Consider the following 20,131-nt stretch of genomic DNA (forward strand, 5'->3'; position numbering starts at 1 on the left):
CCGACTGGGGACTGAGCCCGAAACCCAGGCATGTGCCCTGACTGGTAATTGAACCGCGATCTCCTGGATCCTAGGTTGATGCCACTGAGCCACACTTGGCCGGGCTTGTATCTAGCTTTTAAAATTCATTATTGTCTGTCTCATTTATGTTGTGTGTAGCAGTTATTTTTAATTGTTGTTTAGAAGTCTGTGGTGTGAATTCACAAAATGAGTTGTGTAGTTACTATGAATAAAGCTCCTGGGCACATTCTTTTATCAGTCTTTCATAGACCTACACATTCATTTCATTTGGATCTATAGCTAGGAGCAGAATTGCTGGGTCATAGGGCAGTTGTCTGTTTAGCTTTAGTAGATAACTGCCAATGTTCCAAAGTGGCCAATTTACATATTAGCAATGCAGGAAAGTTCATTGTTCCACACCCTCACCAACATTTGATAGTCTTTTTATTTATTTTTTTGTTTTGTTTATTGATTGATTTTAGAGAGGGAGGGAAGGAGACAGAGAGAGAAACATTGACTTGTTATTCCACTTATTTATGCATTTATTGGTTGATTCCAGTGTGTGCCCTGACTGGATCAAACCCGGAACCTTGGCATACCGGGGATAGTCCTTCTAATTTTTATGAAAGATGAGCAGTTTTATTTGTAGTATTAGTTTGCTTTTATGTGGTATCCATCACCAAAATAGCTTTCATTATTATATAATTTTTAATTGTTGCATCTTTTTAATTTTAAGCAAGGTTTATGGGTAAATAAAGCTGTTTTGTTTTGTTTTTTCTTTTTAATTCTCACTTGAGGATATGTTTAATTGATTTGAGAGAGACATCGATATAAGAGAGAAACATTGGTCGGTTGCCTCATATGTGCCCCAACTGGGGATTGAACCCGAAACCTGGGTATGTGCCCTGACCAGGGATGGAACTTGCAACCTTTTTGGTGATGCTCCAACCAACTGAGCCACCCAGCCAGGGCAAAGCTGAGTTTTAATTTGTATTTCCCATGATGTTGAGCACCTTTTCCAAAACTTACTGACCATTTGAATATCATTTTATGAAGTGACTATCAAGTCTTCTGCCCTTTTTTTAAATTAAATCTGGTTGCTGGTCTTTTTCCTATTGATCTGTGAGAGTTTCTTGCATATTCTACATATGAATTCTTTGCTAGCTACATGTAAATATCTTCTCCCAATCTGTGGTTTACATTTTCACTCTTTTAATAAGTGAAATGAATGAATGAATCACTCTATTCAGTGAACCCAAATAGCTCATCTGTGCTACTGCTCCCAAAGATGTGTGGATTGTTGTGTTTGCTGTCTGAAAAAGGAAGGTATTTGCTATCTAGATAGGAAACTACAGAATATGCTAATGAACTTACAAATATAAACAATCCCAGCAACAAACAGAGAAAAAAGAGATGATAAGTATCATTTTGAAATGGGAAAAATTAGGAGAAAAATGTTCAAAATGTAAGAACATTCAGTAAACAGCAGTTTCCTCTCATTCTCTGAAATGAGGATAACAGAAGCTGGAAGAAAAAAATTTGTTTCTGTCTCTTGGAAGGCTTGGGAGTGATTGTAAACTGATTCGTATTATCCATAAATCCTGTGTAAATACAGAATGAAGTAACTAATAGATGTGACTTCTTGGTCTTAAATTTTCAAAGAAGTTATGGCCCCATTTCTTCCTGCCACTAACTTCAAATCAGGCTGTATTATTACTCTGGAAGGGAGACACTTCATTTTTTTCCCTGACTTGTTTCTTTTTCTCATGTCTCTTGAAACCACTGTCTCATGAAATATGTGACACTTAGTTGTGTTTTTGTTTGTTAAACACAATTTATACACAATATATATTGTACACAGTAAATTGTACTGATCTTAAGTGGACAGCTTGATAAATTTGTACATATACTTAACACCCTTGACACAAATTTTTCTTTTTAGATCTCAGGCTTGACAACCAATGTTGTGGACATTATTTTGGCTCATCACTTTGGACAGGTAAGTGCCTGTTCCAGGCAGGAGAACTATGTTTATTGGCTTGCATGCAAAGAAAGGGTTAGTCTTAGGGAAAAGGTAAGTCAGTGCCACATGGCTTTTGGCATTTGGAGAGAGATGAAGAAGGCAGGCCCCCCCCCCACACACACACACACACTCTTACCTGTTCCCTGTAAGCAGCATGCCATCTGTTAATGTTTCACAACATCACTTGCCTCCCCAAACATCCTTAGAGTCATAATGAGATCTTGGAAAGGCTTCACTGAAATAGAAATTTCAGAGAAAAAATAAACCAAGAAATGTTAATGCTAAAAGAACCTTACAGATTGTCTTGTTCAATTGAGCCTGCAACTGAGGTACGTCCCCTTGGCCGGAATCGAACCTGGGACCCTTCAGTCTGTAGGACGACACTCTGATCACTGAGCCAAGCCGGCTAGGGCTCAAATAAGGTTTTTAAACATGAATAATGTCATCTTCATTAATAAGAGAAAAAACCACAGTGATATCCCCTTTTTTAATCTATCAAATTAGCAAAAATTAAAAAGAGTGATTGTTTGCAGTTTGTACTAGCCAATGGTGTGAGAAAACAGGTAGTATTAATAAATGAAACAGCTCCAAATGTCCTAATAAGGAATGATCCTTACCAAACTTCAAGTGGAAAAGCAATGTGTAGAATAGTAAGTCTAACAGTTTGTGTGTTTTTAAAAAGGTGTGGGGGGGATTTATAACAGCTTTGCCTAAGAAGTTCTGTTAGCACTTAAGCCAATTTTGCTTCTTTTATACCAATATCATTTCTTCCCTTTTTTATCTCAAACTTTGCTACTCAAGTTCTTCTCCACACCTTCAAGAGGGAACTGTCTAGATAATTCCATCTCTAATTACTGTGTGCTTCGTTTATTGTTTACTTTTCTTACCATAATGTCTGTAGTGTTTACCAAGTTTCCTTGGAGTTATTCCAGTGTCCTTAAACTTCAGGTGGACTGCGATCCATTTGGTCAGTTTCCAACTTATTCTTGGCTTACTTCACCCATTTGACAATGAGAAGGCAAACAAATCTTCTCCTTATCTCTATTTCTCTACAAGGATTGCTGGTGACCTTTACACACTGCCCTAGATTAACTCACTCTCTTGCTATCCCTGATGCATTTTTTCCTCCAATGCAAACACTTTCCCTCTACTTAAAACTGCTTACTGGGGTGTGTGTGTGTGTAAACATATGTGTATATATACATGCTTATGTATGCAAGAACTTGGCGACTGGTTCTGATGGCCTCTGAGATGTCCAGCAAGAGAGGGACCATTGGGCAATGGGGTGGTAGGGAGGAAGACTCACTTCTTATTGTGTATACCATTTTGTTTCTCTTGAATTTTATACCTTTAATAGTATTGGTAATAAGATTAAATTGTAAATTGACTTAGTATGTCAAATGGAATGTAATATATAATTCTATAATGTATATTATTAAGTGATAGTATATAAATAGTAATACACTGGTTATATCAGTTAAGATATAGATAAGTTAATTATACAGATTTATGGCTATTAAGAGAAATGTTACTTTCCATTTATTTTACACTCTACAGTTCATGTAACTTTTACTTAATCTTTAAAACAGCCATGTAGCTGGTTATTATCTTCATTTTTCAGATATTGTCTCTGTTTTTATGAGAAATGGCAGAACATGGAAAAAAACACAAATAAGAAAACTGCAGTTCTGAATGGTTAGGTGACCTGAGTTCTGCAGCTAGTACTTGAATCCAAATCTAGTGCAGTTTTCCTCTGAGCTGAAGTTGGTGTTATTCTGCATATTTCCAAGTTTTTGCACATTACCTAGAGTTGACTACCAACCTTTTCCATCACAGATCCTTTGGTGCCCTCATCCAACACACAATGTGGCACTGAACCAATCTGATACAAATAAAAAAGATTTTACTTTTTTTTTTTTTTTTTAAATATATCTTTATTGATTTCAGAGAGAGGAAAGGAGAGAGAGAGAGAGAGAGAGAGAAACATCAATGATGAGAGAGTCATTGATCACCTGCCTCCTGCATGCCCCCGACTGGGGATCGAGCCCACAACCTGGGCATGTGCCCTGACCTGGAATGGAACCCCGGTCACCTGGATCCTAGGTCAAGGCTCAACCGCTGAGCCACGCCCGGCTGGGCCAAATAAAAAATATTTTAGCCAACCCCTTTATGGGCAGGGAGCTTTGGTTTTGAGCATTCAGATTGCAAACCAAACACAGTAGGCTTATACTGTAGCTCAGAAGTTTACCCACATCTTCTTCCAATTGTTCTAGGAAGAGTTGCAGGCCAACCTGGACCTGATTCAAACCTACAGACTGCATATTGCCCAAGATATCAACCAAGAAAACCTACACCTCTTCCTGGGGTCTTATAATGGGTACAGTTGTTTTCTATTTACTTTAAATGCAAACCAGGTCTAAAAAGGTAATGGATATTTAAGGGAGAGGGGAAGGGGAAATGAACTCCTTTTGATGTGTGATGGGATTGTTGTTGTGCTGTTTATCTACCATAGTAGAAGAGGAAGGGCTTTCCAACAGATAGAAAAACCCCTTTCAAGAAGAATAAATGAACTGAAGGCCGTTGTGCACAAGTTCAAATACCGGTTGTAGTTTTTAAGTGTTTTGAGATGAAAAGTACCTAAAGTTATGTACACACATTAAAACACACAATTTGAGGTGGCACAGAAAAATGCATGTAGGGGAGACAAATGATAGAAATCTTGGGCCTTGATTCACTTTCCCTTTGCTGACATCTTGTCATCAGACAGAAGTAACACATGAACAGAGCCTCATTTTTTTTAGTTGAAATCAGAAAGGGTTATTAATAACTATTGGTTACAAGGAAAATGTTCCCCCTCAAAATTTTCCCTCTCTTAAAGGAATTTATTCCTTTATAAACTAGTTGGAAAATTAAATACTCTTAGGACTTGAGGATTTCAGTAGCGTTCCTGTTGAGTTTTACAGTTGCCTCCTTTAGCATTCCACAGAGTCCTTCAGGGTTGAGCTAGGAGCCTTCCTCCTGCTCTGTACCACTCAGGATGGCTACTTGTGAAGGAAGCACATAAGGCCCCCTTCCGTCATCAGCTGTGAAAGAAAGATAGTTTTTACATTCCTTGAAATATTTTGGTTTTTGTGACCAGGAAATTACCTGAGTTGTCATGATTTTACCTGAAAAGGGCATTGCTTCCTTTGTTCTCTAGACGAAGAGACCTGGAGATTGAAAGACCCGTGCTGGGCCAAAACGATAACAAAGCAAAGACTTTGAAGTAAGTCCTCCAGTTTCCACTCTGAATTGCTGGGTATCTGCCTTTCATAGACAAATTCGGGGTTCAGTGGAGCATTTGTTCTACTTGCTGAGTGTCGCCTGTTATTTTGGCTTTCCGCAGGTGTTCTACTTTATTGGTGGTAGGGGACAGTTCACCTGCAGTTGAGGCTGTGGTAAGTATGTCCTGATGTTGTGAAGATTAATGAGATTAAAATGCAATAAAATGTATGTAGGACACTGCTGATGCACTAAAAACAGTTTGTAAATACTAGTTTTTATTATTTCTGATTACATAGAAGTTCTTGCTCTTTGTTATCCAGTTTAGAAAATTAATTGCTCATTGAACACTAGGTTTCATCAGAAGGGATCAGTTCACTTTGTGACAAGTAGTTCAACTAAACACCATTTGCTTGTTGTCAGATTGCTAGCAGCCTCAGCCTTCTGCGGCCACCATAAATCTGGAACTGTATCAGCAAGTTGGAAGGCTACTGGAGCCTGTATGCTTTTCTCTACTTCCTTCTTAAGCACATAGCACATTAGTAAAAATAATCTATGCTCATTGTAGAAAATATGAAAAAACTGGAAAATAGAAGAACTTGAGGAAAAATCATGATCTAGTTACCTAAAGACAAACTTTTATTTTATATATATTTTTTAAATAGATTGTATTGTATTAAATATACAAGGTTTTGGGACTTGATTACTAAATACTATTAATAGCATTTTTATATTATAAAGTCAGTGTATCTGTATACTATTCAGTCTTGTAAGTATACCTTTGTTTATTTAACCTCATTCTCTTATTGATTATTTCTGATTTTGTCCCCTTAATAATGTTCCAGTTGAATGTCCTTATAAAATCTTTGCCTGAATCTTTGATCATTTTTCTGGGATGGATATCCAGAAGTGGAATTAGTGTTTCAAAAATCATAAACCTTTGTAAGGTTCTTGATACATTTTGCCAGATTCCTTCCAGAAAGGACTTATCAGTGTGTTGCCATCAGCAATGTATGAGAATGCCTGTTTCATAGCACCCTGTCCAACACTGGATTTTTAAATTCTATTAGTAGTTAATTGATAGGTTAATTTGCACTTCTTTGATTATAGGTGCAGTAACAGTTTTTCATGTCTATTAGCATTTGCTTGTGTTTCCCACAGCATATATAACATAATAAAGTACCTGTGTGAAGTTACCTGGTTTTCTTTGGCAGCCTTCACTTCTGCCCTTTTTAGAGCAAAATGTTAGGCAGTAATGTGTTTTTGGAAAGGTAGTCTAAAAACTAATCAGGAGCGTGTAGGCATAAGCAAGAAGGTGGTGCTGGGGGAGGGGCTGTTTATAGTGTGAGATACAGATGATGATAAAATATATCCACATCGCCCTGAATTGCTCTGTAAAACATTCTGTCTCATATAAAATACATGGCAAGGCTTGAGCACATAGGCAAATGACCCTCACATCCAAAAAACAATTTTCCCCCAAAAGTAATAAAATTACAGTGATGATCCCAGTTCACCAACGAGTTGTATAAAGGTCAGCCTTTTCTAGTTGAAAAGGTAGAGATAGGTGCCACAAAAATATCTGTCAAAAACATTTTTTCACCTGGGTGGCGTTGCTCAGCATTGACCTATGATCCAGGAGATTGTGGTTCAATTCCTGGTCAGAGCACATGCCCGGGTTGCTGGTTCGATCCCCAGTTGGGGGCGTGCAGGAAGGAGCCGATCAATGACTCTCTCATCATTGATGTTTCTCCCTCTCACTTCCTCTCTCTGAAATCAATAAAGATATATTTCAGAAACAAACATTTTTTTGCCCTGGCCAGTGTGGTTCAGTTGGAGCATAGTCCTGTACACCAAAAGGTCGTGGGTTAGACTCCTGGTCAGGGCACATACCTAGGTTGCAGGTTCGGTCCCCAGTTGGGATGAGTACGAGAGGCAACCAATCCATGTTTCTCTCTCACACGGATGTTTCTCTTTCTCTCCCTCTCTTTCCCTCTCTCCCCCTCTCCCTTCCTCTCTCTAAAATTAATAAAATATATCCTCAGATGAGGATTAAAAACAACATGTTTTTCATAAACATGTACTTAAAACAAGAAAGTCGTGTTATTTTTAGAAAATACCCTTAGTTAGAATTCCCTAATAATCTGAGTTATTTGTCTTTTTTAAATTGCATGGACTTTAAGCAACATTTCCAATTATTTTTCAAGATTTTTTAGTAAGGTCTCTTTCTGATTACCACACTTTTGAATTTAAAAACACACACATGTTTTTATTGATTATAGAGAGAGAGGAAGGGGTGGAGAGAGAGAGACAGAGACAGAGACAGAGAGAGACATCTATGTGAAAGAGAAACATTGATCGGCTGCCTTCTGCACGCCCCCTACTGGGGATTGAGCCTGCAGCCCAGGCATGTGCCCTGACCAGGAATCAAACCAGTGACTTTCTGGTGCATGGGACGATGCTCAGCCAGCTTAGCCACACCAACCAGGGCTCACACCTTTTTTGTTGTAATCCTCACCCATGGATATTTTTTTAGAGAGAGTGGAAAGGAAGGGGAGAGGGGAAAAAAGAGAGAGAAACAATGATGTGAGAGAGAGAGACATCCATAGACACATCGATTGCCCCCCTCGCATGCCCTGACTAGGGCTGGGGATTGAACTTGTAACCCAGGTATGTGCCCCTGACCAGGAATCAAACCCTTGACCCTTTGGTGTGGTGGGCCAACTCTATAACCACTGAACCACACTGACCAGGGTGGGGCTCATATCTTTGATGTTTACAAAGAACAAAAGTAGCCCTATCTGTGCCACAAAGTAGATGCTGTTCTAGACAGATTCAGACCTAGCTCCCCACCAAGAGCACTTTAATCTCACAAGTTTGTAGGGAGTAGAGGCCTGTCTGTGAATGGAAGAGCAAGAGGAAAAACAAGTTCTGGTCACTTGGTAGCTGTCGTTTTTAGTATATGTGCTGCTGAAGCCAGCACTGTTGCTAGTTATTCTTGCTCACATTTTTTCAGCAGCATTTTTCTTTAAGTCTTTTTTTTTTTTTTAAATATGTCTATTGATTTCAGACAGAGGAAGGGAGAGGGAGAGAGAGATAGAAACATCAATGACGAGAGAGAGTCATTGATCGGCTGCCTCCTGCACGCCCCCTACTGGGGATCGAGCCCACAACCCGGGTATGTGCCCTCACCAGGAATCAAACCTCGGTCTCCTGGATCATAGGTTGATGCTCAACCGCTGAGCCTTGCCAGCCAGGCTCAGCAGCATTTTTAAAAAGTTTTTTAAAATATATCTATTGATTCAGAGAGAGGAAGGGAGAGAGAGATATAGAGATAGGAACATCAGTGATGAGAGAGTCATTGATTGGCTTCAGCAGCATTGTTTGAGCTTCTCTTATTTTCTTGATGTTATGGAGAATACTAAAATGAGTAAGATGGAGTCTCTCTGCATTTGGGGAGTAGACGTGAAAAAACAACCATCGCGTTTAGCCTACCAGACATGAGACTTCTTACAGAGTTATAGAAATTGCAAATTGGGGAACCAAGGAAAGCATGCTTTATTATATTGAACAAAGCTTGGGAATTCTTTCAGAAAATATTTATTGCATATCTGCTGTGTTCTAAGCACTGTGCCTAGAAGTTTTTAAATTCTGCTCTTTAGGCCATGGCCAGTGTGGCTTGATTGGTTGGAGTGTTGTCCCGTACACCAAAAGGTGGTAGGTTCAATTCCTGGCTGGGCACATACCCAGGTTGCTGTTTCAGTCCCTGGTTGGGGTGCATTCAGGAAGTAATCAATCAATGTTCCTCTCTCTCCCTCCCCCTTCCTTTCTCTAAAATCAATAAAGTTCTTTTAAAGTAAATAAATTTGCCCTGGCCAGTGTGGTTTAGTTGGTTGAGCATCATCCCATGCACAGGGAGGTCACCTGTTCAATTCCCAATCAGGGCACATGCCCAGGTTGCAGGCTCAGTCCCCAGTAGGGGGCATGCAGGAGGCAGCCAATTAATGTTTCTCTCTCCCTTCCTCTCTCTCTAAAATCAATAAAAATATATTTTTAAAAATAATTCTACCCTTTAGGGTTAATGCATATTCTAGAGTAAACTGGTATGTTTATTTATCACTACGTGCATTGTTATTTGTGTAGATCAAAAACTTTGATTTGGTGATCTGGTTTTATAAGAGTTTTTCATGTACCTTCCCAGAACAAAAGTGCCGCTGGATTACTGCTGCTTTCCTTGGTAATTTCAATAACTCCCTGTCTCACTGCCTCTGCAGTCTGTCATACAGGCCACTGCTGGTTACTTTCTTAAAACAGCTCAAATCCTGTCACCTCAGAAACCTTCCATGGCTTCTTGCCTTCCATGGTGAGCTTCAGTCTGCCTCCCCAGTATTGCCCTGCTTGCATCCTCACAACACTTTTGCCCATATAACCCCACACATGCTCTAGAAAGTCTAGTCATCCTTCTATACTCACTCAGCTCAGCTGTGAAATTTTGAAGTGATGTCATTCTGCCTTGTATTATGTTTTCACCCCACTAGATTCCAAACTCTTAATTAGTGTACTGTGCTTTGTATGTGTGTGCTTGGCAAACACATAAAAGGTGAGAGGTCCTGTTGATCAAGTTGGCCAGAAAACATTACTGAACCTAGCGATTATCTCCCCAAAACTTTCTTTTTTAGGTCCCTGCCTTTGTGAATACAGGACTACAAGATACCAAAGATGTAAATACACATGGTTATAATTCTTTATTATGATGACTGTTGTGAGAGAAAAACCATAGAGGGTTCAACTTTAGATGGGACAGCCAAAAAGACCTTGAGACAGAAAAGAGTCAGGGTGCAAGGAATGGCAAACTCACTACCTCCAGAGCATAGGAAAAGGGTAAGAAATGGGCAGAGGAGGTGCACAGGGCTCAGCCAGGGCCAGTTGTGCTGGGAAGCCATCCAGACCCCAGCAGTTGACCATGGCCACGGGTCCAGTTCACTTTTAAAGAAGTAGGTCACTTGCCTGCGTGTTACGTAAAGCAGGAGGAGGAATCAGGTGCAACATGTAGTTCTTTAAAGACTCTACTTATAACTAATTCAGAAAATGAAATTAGCCAGATTTTTAGATCTACTCAGAAATATCCAATATAAAGAGCGTCGTATAAATATATCTCCCATTTTGTATTTTGGAAATTATTTTGGCTGATTCAGCCACCTCCAAACTGAGCTGTTGATCCTGGAAGATTATCCTCATGCCAAGCTATTTCTTATATTTTTAGCAGTTCATAAAATTTTCTCCCCTTTTTTTTTAGGTTGAATGCAATTCTCGCCTGAATCCCATAAATACAACTTTGCTAAAGGTAACGTGTCTTCTTTTCTTATTGCCAACCATTTCAGAGTATATTATATAGGATTCAAATTGCTCTATTTCTGGAATAGTTGCCCAGAAAGAAGGAAAGCTTCTTTCCCTTTCTCTGAGATTCTCTCATTCTCTCTTTAAAAAAAAAAAAAAAAAATCCTGAATATATTCTCAATATAGAAAATTGGAAAATAGAGAAAAGTAGAAAGAATAAAAGTATCCATAATCCTACACCCAAAAGCAAACCTCTGGTAAAAATATTGATGTCTTTTTCCTATACATCTTTAGATCATTAAGATTATAAGATATTGCCTGGCCTACGTGGCTCAGTGGTTGAGCATTGATTGACCTAGGATCCAGGAGATTGAGGGTTTGATTCCCGGTCAGGGCACATGCCTGGGTTACTGGCTCAATCCCCAGTGGGGGCATGCAAGAGGCAGCTGATCAATGACTCTCTCATCATGGATGTTTGTATCTCTCTCTCCCTCTCCCTTCCTCTCTCTGAAATTAATAAAGATATATTTTTTTAAAAACACAAAAAACAGATTATAAGATATTTATAGCCCTCTCTGGTTTCCTCAACTTTTTTGACATGAGCATCTTCCCATGTCATTATAAACTTCATCAGCATTGTTTAATTTTGTGAGAATTAAGGTAATGGATGGAAGCTCTTTAGATGCTAAATCCTGTTATATTAGTAAGGAAGCTCCCAATAACCTTCCATTGATGAGGGTGGATGCATTTTCTTTCTCTTGGGCAAATAGAGAACAGCTCTTGTTCTCTATTTTTAGGTTTAGTATCAAGTTTCTCCCCCTTTTGATTGTACTCTAGGCAAGAGCATCAACCTTGCTTTTTCTAGAACCTCTAGTGAAATGTTTAGGGACCTGACCTTCTCTTTTGAATTTGGATTACTGTAGATAGATACGAGTGCTGATTTTATGTTGCTTTCTCAGCCTGAAACAGTTCTGCTTTCTTCCCTTTCTCTTTGAAGTGTGCTTGAAAAGGAAGTGCTATCACCAGAATCAGCCCATAGTTTCTGGAAATATAGCAGGAGGTTAATACTCAGAAGTGACAAAACTAAGTGTTCTGGGGTCCAGGTGATTGATGAACTAGTCTAAAATACGAATGTTTTTTTAAAGTATGTGGTTTCAAATTAGTTTTTCCCTGCAGGTTTGAATCCATACTCCAGAAACAGAAAAGTAAACTCTGCAGTAGCCATTGACGTGGTTATTTCTGGACAGAAATGCCCATCTACTACAGCATGAGTGAACTGACTCTCCAGCTATTTGATAGATGTCAAGCTTGGAAATAGTCTCTCCCAATACTCTTTCTTTGCATATGGTAGCTGATTCATGGTTCTAATCAGATTTTGACTCCTAACGTCATGAAACTATAACCTGTGCCAGTTAGGTCTGTTTTATACTTAAATCAGGTTAAATGTTTGTTCCTGCTTTTATGCTTACAATTTTCAGGCGACTGTTTCTTGTTAACCCCAAATTTCTTTGCCTCCTGCAGTATCCCATCTGCTAAATAATAGTCCTTCCCTCAAGGGAAGTTTTTGTGCTAGTGAATAGAAACCATGGGGTTCACATCTCTTTTTTTAAATGCCAGTCCGTCTGAATAAGATACTGTCTGAGTACCGAATGCATAACAGCTGGAAGGAAGAGGGTGGGCTCTTGGTTGGCCATCATGCCCTAGAAACAGTGTTCTCTGCAGACTGACAGAATCTCTATCATCTGGGAGTTTGATGGAAATGCACATTCTTGAGCCCCACCCCAGAATCTCTAGGGCAGGAACTCAAGTTTCTGAGTTTTAACAAGTTCTCCAGGTAATTCTGATGCATGCTAACAGAACCCTACTGTAGAAATCCTCGCACAGGTGAGAATAACTAGATGTAAAGATTTATGAAGTGCCCTGGTCTGTTTGGCTCAATTGGTTGGGTGTTGTCCTAGGCATCAAGAGGTTGCCGGTTCAATTCCTAGTCCGGGCACATGCCCGGTTTGCGGGCTCGATACCCAGTAGGGGGTTTGGTTTGCAGGAGGCAGTCAGTCGATGTTCTGCTCTCACATCATTGTTTCTCTCTCTCTCCCTCTCCCTTCATCTCTCTCTTAAAAAAAAAAAAAAGATTTATGAAGTGAGCCCTGGCCGGTGTAGTTCAGTCGGTTGAACATCGTCCCATGCACCAAAAGGTCACTAGTTCAGTTCCCAGTCAGGGCACATACCCAGGTTGCGGGTTGATCTCCTACCCCTGGTCAGGGTGCATGCAGCAGGCAGCTGATCGATGTTTCTCTCTCTCTCTCCCCCTTTCTCTCTACCTCTCTTTAAAAAAATCAATAAAAATATATATTTTTTTAAAAAGATTTATGAAGTGAAAGACAACCTCACCAAATCTAGGTATGGCAGGAAAGTGGCTGACCAAGCAAGCTGGCCAAATTCCATGTCAGCACCGGATTCGAGAATCCTCTTAGTCATGGAATAAATATAATATAGAGTTGAGAGGGAACTTAACATTCAGTCCTATCCTGTTTGAAAGCACTCGTGGATATTCAGAGCATTTCCCTTAAGTGTAAGTTCCAGCTGACTTACACATTTTTTCTCTTCTAGATGGCAGACTGTGGTGGACTGCCCCAAGTAGTTCAGGTAAGGAGATTTTTTTTAAAGCACTTATTTGACTCTGTACCTCATTGCCTGTACAAAGATTAACACCTTCTTATTTTGTCCCTCTAGCCTGGGAAGCTCACCGAGGCCTTCAAGTACTTTTTGCAGGGAATGGGCTACAGTGAGTAGCATATAACTTTCTATCTAGCAAAGACTTATTAATGATGGGGTCATTTTGACATCTTGTGGGAGCCCACAATTCTTAGGGCATAACCTCTGTGCTAGCCAGCCTGAAGTCAAGTAGAAACTAAAATATTCCTGTAGCATGTGTGTGTGATGAGCTAACACACTTATTAAGCACTTAGAGGTTATATGCCAGACACTGTATTTATAGCCTTAAGAGGTAAGTTCTTCTATTAGTCCCATTTTATAGAAGAAGAAATTGAGGCTCAAAGAGGCTAAGCACATTTCCCAGAGTAACAATTCAGCCGCAGAGCCATGATTCAAACCCTGGCAGTCTGATTTCAGAGCCCCCATTTTGGACCACTGAAGCTTAGATTGGCCTTGCTATAAATCTGAAATTATGATTTGGGTTTGAACTCAAGTGGTTAATGACTCCTGGCCTAGAGAAACAAAATGGCGACTGGAGAAGAAAAAAGAGTAGTGTCCTCAGTTCAATCTGCTCCACAACTGGAGGTGAACTTTTGAGTATGTTAGAGTACGTCCAAGGATGTGTCCATATCACATGCTGCTGGTCTCTTGTATTGTGAGACCCCTGAGCTTTCTCATTTGTCACAGAATATCCACACTTGCTCCTTTCTTGGTGTTTTAAGAAGAAAAGCTCTTCCACCCAGGTACAGAGCTGTTTACCCAGTAGGGTTGTTTTCTCCTGTCTTTGGTATTAGTGTGGATAATGGCCACTGGGCAGCAGCTGGGCCCCTGGATCTAGCCCCATACCTAGCAGGCAGACCATGTGTGTGTTACCTACAGTGGCTATGTGATCCCCGTCTGTGATCCACTACCAACCAAGCCCACACCATGTCCCTCTGGGAGGGACATGAGTCCCTTTCCTAGCTGGTTCTCTCATCCCTCTACTAGGAAACAGTTGATCTTCCAGCCCATTTCTAATCTAAAGCAGGGGTGGCTGTTTATAGTGGAAGAGAAAACTATTACCTTTGACTAGTTGAGAGAGGTAACGTCTCAGATTCTATTGAAGCATCAGTCAGCCTCACCTCCTCTCTGGGTTCTTAAAATAAAACTCCATCCCTGGCACTCTGGCCAGCGTGGCTCAGTTGGTCGAGCATCATCCTGTACACACCAAAGTTCGCCAGTTCTATTCCAGGTCAGGGCACATGCCTGGGTTGCAAGCTTGATTCCCCAGTAGGGGGCATGCGAGAGGCAGCCAGTTGTTTCTCTTTCACATTGATGTTTCTCTCTCCCTTCCTCTCTCTAAAATCAATTTTTAAAAATATTTTTAAAAAAACAACAAAACACTTAATCCTTGGCTTAAAGTATTCTGACAGTGTCTGCTAGGCAGCTGAGGTTGCCACTTGGCACTCTTGGGTCACTAACCTACCTTTTCCTGTGTCCACCTGCTTCCAGTACCGTATGTGCAGCTCAGTCACCTGAGCATCGAGTCAGGTACCTTCCTCTGTGCTGGCCCTGCCCCCGCCTCCCAGCCACGCTCTCCTGGCTTTATTGGCTGCCTGCAGCATGTCCGCAGTTTTCCTGTGCAGTGAGAGCCTGATAGAACATGGCTCATTTTGCTCTAAGAGTGTTAGCCTGCAGGTCTAGCCCTGGGCCCCCAAGAAGGAAGAAAGGAGTGGGTTATATAGCCAGGCTTCCTCTCCTCATCCTAAATTGAGTTACAGGAGCACTGAAACTTTATAGGCAGGCCCCCTCTTTCACCATTACCTACTGATCCTTGCATTAACCCCCCCAGACACAGGAATCAAAGGGCCACCTTGATTCTAAATAAGATTGTCAGAGCCCATGCCCAGAAAATTCTGCAGGTGATGGCATCTTTTAACTCCAGCATTGAAATAACAGTTGGAGAAAGGCTGGTGCTTCAGAAAGATAGACAGGTTATGCGAGGTAAGGCTGTGTTCTGGCCAAATTGAAGGACCTTAGGATCAAAGCAGTGACAGAACAGGAGTCTGAGTTAAACACCCACCCTCAGAGCCCTTCCCTCTCAAGCAGCCTGTACCTCACAGCCTGTGGGGTCAGCTCCAGGTCCACCAGCCCTCTCTACACCCACACCTTCCTACATGTCTCCTCCCCAGGTAGCAAGGGTAGCCTGTGGACATGGATGGTAGTCTTGTTGTATCGGGCTTGCACTGTGTTTGTGAAACACCTTCATACTTGTGTGGTTTGTCTTTCTTTTTGGTTTAGTCTTGCATGCACTGCAGGTTTTGCTTACCTGTGTGGGTTCCCAAAGCCTCCTTCCTAATTATTCATTATGAATGGCATGGGTATAGCTAAGAGCTATACTCTGGATTTAGGTTTCCCCTTGTTATGCTGTAGACAGAATTAACTGAGATTCCAACCAGATCTAGAGGATTAAAGCAGCCTTGCAGATAGCCGCTCACCTAGAGCAAATATTGCAAAATCAAGATGGCTGTATTTTGTCCTGAGTGTCACCTTAAATGGATTGGGAAAGCTAAACATAAAGCCTCTGGTGAAACTTCTGGATTACCGAGTTTAACCAGGGCTCCATCTTCTAGTCCTCTTGGTTCTTTTTTACAGTACCATCTGCCAGCATGACCCGGCTCGCCCGATCACGAACCCACTCAACCTCAAGTAGTATCGGCTCTGGAGAAAGTGCCTTCAGCCGATCTGCCATCAGCAATCAGTCAGATGGAACTCAAGAATCCTCTGAGTCCCCTGATGTTCTGGACAGACACCACACCATGGAAGTGTCCTGCTAAGCAGATGCTCCTCCCCTGGACCGTGCAAGTCCGTCTTCCTCAAACGACCACTCCGTAATACAGCGGTTTCATCCAGCAACCTGGCATCTATCTTTATCTCCTGCATGACCACCGGCTCTCTCCCTGGTGTCCTGGATTTATCATTCTCTGCCTGCCCACCCCCTTTTTTTGTGTGTACCAGGAACCACTTTCATGCCATTACTGTAACATTCCAACATCTTTAACTGATCAAATCTTACCTTCCCTTGCCAGCTTTCCCCATGCTTTCCCAACTATGTATCTGATAAGATTCTTTGATCCTGATGTATGTGTGTGAGCACGCGTGTCTGTGTTTATGTGTGCATAGATCTGTGGTTTTAGACATGCTTTCTTGTAGAGCTTCTGCAAAAACAAAAAAGGGACTTTTTTTTTTTTTTTTGCATTTCCAATGGTGTTTTTAGGTAAAATATGCAGAACTGATTTCTAGATTGGGTAGGTCACAGCATTCTCTTTTGGTTCCAAATTGGTCAGCAAGATTTGCAAAGTGACTTCTGGAGAGAGCAGCTCTGAGGAATGTGGAAGACCATAATTGGACTGTTGATCGATTGTGACCAATAGAAGGGAACCTAGTACATAGAGAAGCAGGCAGGGTGGCCAGCCACCTCCTCCTGTCGAAATGAATTTACATACACTATAAATAAAAGGGAGGGATATGTACTATTAGAAGCCCATGAATGATGAGGTTCTCATGCAACATGGAGTTGTTCCCAAGGAGTGGGCATGGCTTAATTATGGCCCCTCTCAGTACAGGAAGGGGGAAAACAAAATACCAGACATCCGCAAGAAATGCCTCCAGCTCTGTGATGGAGACTGTTTCTCTACCCCTCCATCCTCAAAAAGGGGAGAGGTATGGCCTGAAAATTATGTAGGTGGTAAGGAAATGACAGTGGGGAGAGGACAGACACTAACAGAATATCATATTTAATAAGAATAGCCTTGATTTTAGCAGACTTAGTGAAAGCTAAATGAAACTGAGATAGAACTCATTTCTCAGGAAGATTCCTAATCCTGTGAACTCTCTTTTGTAGGAGGGAAGGGGTCAGTCTGTAAGGGCAGCCTGTCCAGGTAAAACTGTTCAGTCTACTACTATGTGAGTACCGCCGGGCGGAAGGTGAAACCATCTACCACACAGCCAGGGCCCAGCTCTTGAGAGCATCGAGATGTAAGCACAGGGTGACACGGTTTCAGATACTAAGAAGGGACTTCTTAGTCCTAGTATTCGCTTTCTGCCAAGACAGGGAATGCGTCACTCTGCCAGAGTACAACTTTTTACAGATTATTAAATAAAGCTATATATGTCTCATTGTTACTCAATTGCTGGTCTTATTTCTCTCAAGCCACTCACCGGGGCTCAGGGAGGACTCAGTTACTGTATATGGGCTCTGTGCCAGGCATTTTCACATACTCGATCATTGTCCCACCCAGCGAAGAAATAAAGTCTTAGCATAAATAATTTGCCCAAGGTCATACCAGAAGTGCAGCTGGGATTGAATGAACCCCAAGTCCATTTCACACATCCTCTACTCGCTTCAAACCAAAAATTGTGAGAAGTCCAACCGTGTGGTGTGAGATGAAGGAGAAGCTGAGGTCTTGGAAAAAGGTTCCATATCTCAGCTCTGCCATCAATGTGGGGTTGCTGAGTCCCACCCCTCAGTAATTATCTGCAACCACTTGTCGGTTCTTCAAACAGACCAGGCTGTATTTCTCCAGAAATACTTCTTTGTACCCATCAAGAATAATTTCAGGAGGCTACCACCTCAGGTCGGTTTTGAATGATCCAGGAGCTACTACTGCCATAGTACTTCAAGATGGTTGTGTCTGTGGGAGAAACTTAAAATGACTCAGACCCTGCTAAGTCTGGTGGAGGAGATGAAACACGTGCACGTGGACAGATACAGGTCACCAAGCTGAGTTCCTGACATTGCAGGCCAGCAGAGTTCCAGAGCTGGAGATGGTCTGATGGGACAGTTCCTCTTACAATCCACACTGCTGCGGCCTCTTCGGCCACCTCAGCACGGATGGTTGCCTGCTTCCCACCTTAGCCTTGTGCCTGGAGTCAGGCCCCAACTGACTGCACCTTACTGGCCTAACTGTACTCATTTCTCGTTTTCATTTCCTTTCTTCTGTACAGTCCAAAAAAGTATTGAGTGCCTGCTTTGTGAGAGGTGAGGAAAGTGGCCAGGTATACTGCACATGGTGATTGTATAAAATCTCTTCCATATAAATCAGCTTACCCAGTTCTTAAGGCAACTCTGCAAAGTGGGCCCTGTTTTACAGACAAGGAGCAGCTGAGGAGAGTTAAGTGATTTGGCCAAGGTCACCTAGCTAGGAACATTCCTAGTTCTTCCAAAATCAATGTACTTTCATATTTTATTCAGCCTTTTCTTAAACACCTACTACAGGCTGGGCCTTTAGCACTTTCCCATATAAGCATCAGGTCTAGGCTTTGAGTTCTTTCTTAGGTACCTCGTTGAGTGGAAAGGGAGAGTATGAGGGATTTTTTGAGACCAGATATTCCGTACTTCTTACCTCGTTTGTTCAGGGACCTCTCACCTTGAGGCTAGTCTGAAAAACTTGTCAGATAAACATCAGAGTGGTATGCAGGCAAGAGCAGGAGGGTGGGCCTGTGCTCAGTTCCCTCGCTGCCAGAGGCCACATCCTTGAGTGACTGTCACCATTCAAACATCCTGGTTAGAATTTTATAGAGGATGAACCTCCACTTTAGATCCTTCAGCTCTCTATGCTATGTGCCCATGGAGTTCATCTCAAACCAGCCTTCCCAGCAGAAAGGGAGACCTGAGCTGGAGTGTGCCCCAAGCTGGCCAGGCCCCCCAGAAGCTGCATTGTCTGAGCTATTTCAGAGCAGTAGGTCATTTGGTGTTTAAAAAAAAAAAAAATCTGTCTCCAGGAATACTAAGCCCCCTAATGGAAAGGCAGCAGGAGGGTGTGGTTATTTAAAGTTTCAGTGACTGAAGGTAACGATAGTCAAGGCAGTTATATCAGATTCTTTGTTAACCCTCACCTGAGGATATTTTTTTCCATTGCTTTTTCAGAGAGAATGAAGGGAGAGAGAGGGAAAGAGACACACATCACCTGGTTGCCTCCCACATGTCCCCAAGGAGCAAACCCAGGACCAAGGTATGGGCCTTTGGTAATGGAACCTGCTGTTGGTGTGTGGGCCGACACTCTAACCACTGAGCCACACCAGCCAGGGCTATCACATTCCTTATCCTGGCTGAGTGATTGCCAGGCTAGGGGTGTGCATCAGCGTCACCTGGAGGGCTTGGGAAAGATTGTTGTCCCCACCACGGAGTTTCTGATTCAGTAGATCTGAGATGGGGCCTGAGAATGTTCATGTCTAACAAATTCCTGGATGATGCTGAGCTGCTGGTCTGGGGACCACACTTGGAGAACCACTGCCCAAAGGTCTTGCTACTCAGTGTCCCCAGACCAGCAGCATGGGTATCACCTGGGATTCATTAGCAACACAGAATCTGAGCCCCACCCTCCCAGACCCACTTCACCTGAAACTGCTGTTTAACAAGGTCCCTGGGTGATCCCTATACACATGAAAGGCTGGGACACATCACTCCACGGCAGTGCTTCCCAGACTTGCCAGTCAAAGGAATTGCTTAACGTTTAAAATCAGATTCTTAGGCTGCTCCTCTGGTGACTTGGATTCAGATGTGGGAGGATCCCAGGATTCTGATACTAACAAGCCCCTCAGGTGATATTATGATCAGGTAAGCCTGGAAATTCCTGCTCATTTACCTCGGTTCTGTGTTCCTTAGTCAAGACCACACGGTAAAGCCAGAAGAAAACCTTCTAGGATCATGACAAGGCAGCTGCTTCTGCCCCAGTAACAGGAACTCGGGGAAGGTGGCTCCTTGATCTGTGATGCCGTCAGAGGAAATGGGTGGTTGTGAGAACCACAGAGTCT

The 20,131-nt window shown here is 41.9% G+C and overlaps 1 protein-coding gene across 12 annotated transcripts in view; it reads left to right on the forward strand.

The window, feature by feature from the left end:
- Positions 1-17,506, forward strand: part of NDRG3 (NDRG family member 3) — a 61,216-nt gene extending 43,710 nt beyond the window's left edge. For 7 of the 12 annotated variants that reach the window (XM_081149756.1, XM_081149761.1, XM_081149762.1 and 4 more), the window contains 9 exons: positions 1,943-1,999; positions 4,297-4,400; positions 5,223-5,288; positions 5,409-5,460; positions 9,964-10,005; positions 10,581-10,628; positions 13,232-13,267; positions 13,355-13,406; positions 15,971-17,506. In XM_081149756.1, the coding sequence (XP_081005882.1) occupies positions 1,943-1,999; positions 4,297-4,400; positions 5,223-5,288; positions 5,409-5,460; positions 9,964-10,005; positions 10,581-10,628; positions 13,232-13,267; positions 13,355-13,406; positions 15,971-16,152 (639 nt within the window). In that variant the 3' untranslated portion in view covers positions 16,153-17,506. The remainder of the gene's footprint in view (positions 1-1,942; positions 2,000-4,296; positions 4,401-5,222; positions 5,289-5,408; positions 5,461-9,963; positions 10,006-10,580; positions 10,629-13,231; positions 13,268-13,354; positions 13,407-15,970) is intronic. The other 5 variants (XM_081149760.1, XM_081149763.1, XM_081149764.1 and 2 more) reach the window with 1 other exon arrangement.
- Positions 17,507-20,131: the final 2,625 nt, after the last annotated feature.

The sequence above is a fragment of the Miniopterus schreibersii genome (assembly GCF_964146895.1).
Source record: "Miniopterus schreibersii genome assembly, chromosome: 10".
Lineage (NCBI taxonomy): Eukaryota > Metazoa > Chordata > Mammalia > Chiroptera > Miniopteridae > Miniopterus > Miniopterus schreibersii.